This window comes from Pelmatolapia mariae, linkage group LG18 (genome assembly GCF_036321145.2).
Source record: "Pelmatolapia mariae isolate MD_Pm_ZW linkage group LG18, Pm_UMD_F_2, whole genome shotgun sequence".
Lineage (NCBI taxonomy): Eukaryota > Metazoa > Chordata > Actinopteri > Cichliformes > Cichlidae > Pelmatolapia > Pelmatolapia mariae.
In genome coordinates this window covers 30,043,209-30,048,521 of record NC_086243.1, presented here as the reverse complement: position 1 = coordinate 30,048,521, position 5,313 = coordinate 30,043,209, and the positions used below count along the sequence as shown (strand labels likewise).

Sequence of the window (5,313 nt, the reverse complement as noted above, 5' to 3'; positions counted from 1 at the left end):
TATAAAAACTGCCCAATGTTTTCTTCAAGTTACAGCGATTAACGTCCCCCAGAACAATATTCGGGGCCTCAGGAGAGAAAGATTGGAGTGAGTGGATAACGTTGGAGATGGAGTCAGTCGCATTCTTTGGATTTGCATTAGGATGGATGTAAATGACGGTGACGTTGATCTGCGGGAATTCCCTTGGCAGGTAAAACAGCCTCATAGACACAGAGAGGAGCTCAAGACACACCTGTTTACAGACGGTAACGTTTGTACACCATTTCTGATTAATATACAAACGCACTTCTCCTCCGTGAGATTTCTGGGTAACTCCGGGGTCTCGATCCAAATGTATGGGGAACCCAAAGCCATTTAGTTCCAGAGAAGAATTAGGATCAGAATCCCTGAGCCAAGTCTCTGTGAATGCCATAAGACATGTATCTCTGTAGTCACGTAAATGTGCGACATTCAAATGCAGTTCATCCAATTTACTCCTCAGAGACTGCACATTAGCCGGGATTATTGATGGCAAAGGAATACGATTGTATCATATTTGCTTCCTCAAACGCTGACGTAGACCTCCCTTCTTACCCCACTTCCTTGTTTTGACTCTATTAAAATCAAAAGTGTTCCTGTGATTAGAGGATAATCCAGGGCTGGAAAACACTGAAGGATGAAAAGAATCCAGAGACGGGCAGTTCCACCGAAGATCCAAAAGAAACTCCCGTATGTAATTGTTTGTGAGTGGCAATGACACCAAACAACCATCAGGATTGCCAATAAAACCATGCAAAATAAAAACCCCATCTTTGTTAAAAGAGAAAGTTCCACAAAGCACAAGCCAATGCTTTAGGATTTCCTCAGGCTCAAAATAAAATAAAAAACATAACTCAATAAAGAATAAAAGTAAGTTAAAACACTGACAGGCAGAAACAACCACAAGAGCAGCACCCTTCCAGTTGACAGTTTGAGCCTCTTTGATGAGTCATAGTCAGTGTTGTTGTTCTTTTGAGATGTTCCCACTCACTTTCATGCTTAGCTGTCCACTTGAACTCATGCTCTTTATGAAGGAGCTCACGAATACAGGATGTGTTTGCAGCCAGGTTGGGAATGAATTTACAGATGAAGTTCACCACTCTCATTACGCGTAGCACTCCTGTCCTATCAGTGGGCCTTGGCATGTCCAGTATTGCCTTGACTTTATCTTGGTCCAGCTGAACACCTTCTGCTGAGAGCTTGTCTCCCAGAAACACAATTTCTTGCACTCCAAACTGGCATTTGGAGTGCACATCTCTGCACATGCTCTGCTCAAGTGTCACTATGGCTGATGACATAATCCATGTGTGGAGGCAGCACCCAGTCCATGAGGCATTGGATAGTGGCTTAGGCTCCCAACAACCCAAATGAAAGTGTGATAAATTGATACAAACCATACGGAGTGGAGAAAGATCTTTTTTCCTTGGACTCTGGAGACAAGGGTATCTGTCAGTAGCCTTCGGTTAAATCCAGTGTCTTGAGAAAGCGAGCAGTGCCTAACCGTTCCAGGAGTTTCTTCAGGGGTATTGGGTAAGCATCAAACTGAGACACACTCATTCACCTTGTGGTAGTTGACAGAAACAAATAGACCCATCTGTCTTCACTTACAAGAACTATGGGGCTACACAACGTGCTGTGCGGCTGTTGTATTACTCCCAGCATCAGTATTTCAGCCAATTCTCTCTAAATAATTTGTCTTTTATGTACAGGTAATCAGTAGGGCCGTGAACGCAGCGTCACACCAGGGCGGGTTATAAAATGGTGCTCTGTGAGAGCTGTACGGTCAGGCAGGGGGAGAACACATCTGCAAAACTCTGCCACAATGCAGCAACATCTGTTCTCTAAACCTGTGTGAGATTGTCATCACAATGGACAACACAACTGAAAAATTACAACACATATTAAAAATGTATGTAGCAGTCTTATCTGCTATATGTTTGTTTATATACTGACCAAGAAACTCTCTCAGTGTTTCTGTTTATTTCCATCCCCACAGTCGGTCACAGCCATCACACAGCATCAGGAAAAACCTGTTTTAAATAAAAAACAACAACTTGTTTTTCCCTCTCACAAAAAGCAGCTGTAGCTCAGCGCCACTTCAGATGTCAAAGTCAAGTTTCCAGAAACTGTAACATTTTTTTCACTCCAATTAAAAATCTCGCAGCCACTCAGGTTCATCTGTGAACATTTGCTAACCAGTAAAAAATCTGATCAGTTCAGCTCCATCTTAGCTCCATCAAGTAAAACTAAAACCACCGAATAGCCAGAGTCAACGGATAAAAGAAGATCATTAAAAACTCTAAGTAAGGCTGTCTCTGTGCTGTGGCGAGGTTTAAAACCAGACTGAAACTATTTATTAATACCATTTGCATCTAAAAAGGCCTGAAGTTGTCTTTTCCAATATTTTGGAAATAAAAGGGAGTTTGGTACTGTGGTTTAAATGTAGCCCATAAACACTACATTATACAAAGCTGATGAGCTGCTGATGAAATACTTGAGTGGTAATTTCAGTCCAAACTAAATAAGTGACTAACTAATGATGCTTTGATCCAGTTTACCAGGATCTATGAAACAATGCACTTTATGATAAAGTCTTTATTCAGCCTAAAAACATGGCAGAATGTAAAACATGTGGACAAATTGAGCTGAGGTGCTTTAACCTCCTCTACATCCCTGTTAGCAGGATGAAGGCGCCCTCTTGTGTTGTGCATCACTTTCAGATTTCACTTGTTAACCTGCAGAAAGACAAAACTTCACTGAGCCTTCAGCAGCTTCAACATCATCAGTAAAGACAGATTTAAACATGTGTAATATCACACTGTGTCAGTTTGTTCACAGGAGTCACAACCTGTAACACTGATGCTGCATTCAAGGACCATTACAAATATCTGAAAGGACTTAAGAACATCAAGAAGATGTGACTTGTTTCTCTGTAATGAAGCTGTTTTAGTGAAGAAAGTTGAAAGGTCACAGAGCGACTGCTGAATCTTCTGCTCTAAACATGAACTCTGAACTTTGTGATGCTTCAGGAGGAAAACTGCTTCAGTTATTCTCTCAGATTAGTTTCATATTTTCTGCATCAGATTTGAGTGAGATCCTGGAATGAAGACAGAAGAAAAGACTTTGTTCAAAGTTTGATTTATAGTCAAACCTTCCAGTTTATTCACACAATAAAACATCAACACAATATATGAATTCATTCATTAAAATCACAGTTTTTACTCATTTGTTTGATGATTTTGACAAAAACAAACACAAACACACACACATGGTCTGCCATACTCATAAAGAGAAATGTCGACATTTTTCAATACAAATATTCCAGAAACATTGAGAGGATAGAGAAGTTTACATTTTCATGTGGAGAAATATTTTAGTAAATCAAAATGATGATGAGCAGTGATAGCCTCCATAAACAGTCACAGGAAAGATCTCCTTTAAAAACTCAGAAACATCAAGAGAACAACTAGAAGATGTGGAGGTACCACCCATAATGTTTGACTGACAGCTGATCTCTGTGCAGAAATGATGGAGAGAAAATAAAATGAAACTAAAATACAGATTTAAACACACAATATGAAAGAATTCAGTCTATTTCACTTTAATCAACTCAGCAGTGTCTCCATAATTATAGTAAAGTCTCAGTCCTGCACAGAGCGGCTGAGTGAATGTGGTCTGGACTCTGTGGAGGAGAGTCATGGTTTCAGAGACGCTGTAGAAGGACAAAATACCTGCTCTGTGATCCAGGTACACTCCTACTCTGGAGGAACGAGGACCTGAGACACGAGTTTGGATGTTGTTGTACCAAAATGTATAACTGTTGCTTTTACAATCTAATGACCAAGATTTGTCATTATGTCCAAATCCACATTCATTCCCACTTCCTGCTCTGCTGATACTGTTGTATGCGACTGCTAAATAAACTGCTCCGCCTCTCCACTCCACCTCCCAGTAACAACGTCCAGTCAGACTCTCTCTACTCAGGACCTGCTGCCAATAAATGAATCTGTCTGGATGATCAGAATAAGACTGTTGTTGTTTCACTCCAGTTGCTTTTCTGTTCCCCTCTGATAATAACAGCTGTTTGTTTGCTGTGTTTGGATCCAGTGTGATGTCACATGAATATTTTAAGAATCCAGCTCTGGTCTTTGGCTCTGGTGGATCTGACAGTAAAACATCCACTTCAGTGACTGTCAGTGAGATGTTTGTCCATTCCTCTCTCAGAATGTCCTGTAGTTTATCTCTGACCTCTGACACAGCTGCTGTCACATCCTCAAAGTAGCTCAGAGGACGGATATTGATGCTGGATGAGTCTGTAGACTCACTGAGTGCTGACAGTGAGGGGTAGTTGTGTAGAAACTGGATGTGATCCTCTGTGTGTGAGAGCTGCTTCAGCTCAGCATCTTTCCTCTTCAGCTCAGTGATCTCCTGCTCCAGCTTCTCCTCAAGCTCTTTGACTCGACTCACTTCAGTTTCCTGCTGGGATCTGATCTGCTGCTTCACATCAGAGCTTCTTTTCTGGATGAGATGGATCAGCTCAGTGAAGATCTTCTCACTGTGCTCCACTGTTTGATCAGCAGACTGATTGATGGCCTCCACCTCCTGTTGAAGCAGCTTCACATCTTTCTCTCTGTCCTGGATTCTCTGCTGGATGTTTTGTCGACTCACCTCCAGCTCTCTCTGCCTCTCAGTCCTTTCTGCTGCAGCTGAGACTGTGTCGTGGCCTTTATGTTCATCCACAGGGCAGAGATAACAGATACTCTGCTGATCAGTACGGCAGAACATCTTCATCACCTCATCATGACGAGAGCAGATGTTCTCCTGGAGCTTCTTGGAGGGCTCCACCAGCTTGTGTTTCTTGAATGTTTGTGAATCATAATGAGTCTGAAGGTGTTTCTCACAGTAAGATGCCAGACAGACTAAACAGGACTTGAAGGCTTTCATTTTTCTTCCAGTGCAGACATCACAGGCCACATCTTCAGGTCCAGCATAGCAGTGATCAGCAGGAGCAGCTTGGAGTCCAGTCTTCTTCAGCTCTTCCACTAAATCTGCTAACATGGTGTTTTTCACCAGGACAGGCCTCGGTGTGAAAGTCTGTCTGCACTGAGGGCAGCTGTAGATTTTCTTCTTTTCCTCTTCATCCCAGAAGCTTTTAATACAGTTCATGCAGTAGCTGTGTCCACAGGGAATAGTCACCGGATCCTTCAGTAGATCCAAACAGACTGAACAGCAGAATTTTGTTTGGTCCATTTGATTCATGTGCTGTGCCGTTTCACCGTCTCTCAGTGACTGTCA

The 5,313-nt window shown here is 42.1% G+C and overlaps 1 protein-coding gene across 1 annotated transcript; it reads right to left on the bottom strand.

The window, feature by feature from the left end:
- Positions 1-3,459: 3,459 nt before the first annotated feature.
- On the bottom strand, positions 3,460-5,313 carry LOC134616662 (tripartite motif-containing protein 16-like). The gene has a single exon (XM_063461600.1). It carries the CDS (start codon positions 5,275-5,277, stop codon positions 3,610-3,612), a length of 1,668 nt encoding a protein of 555 aa, XP_063317670.1. The 5' UTR covers positions 5,278-5,313; the 3' UTR covers positions 3,460-3,609.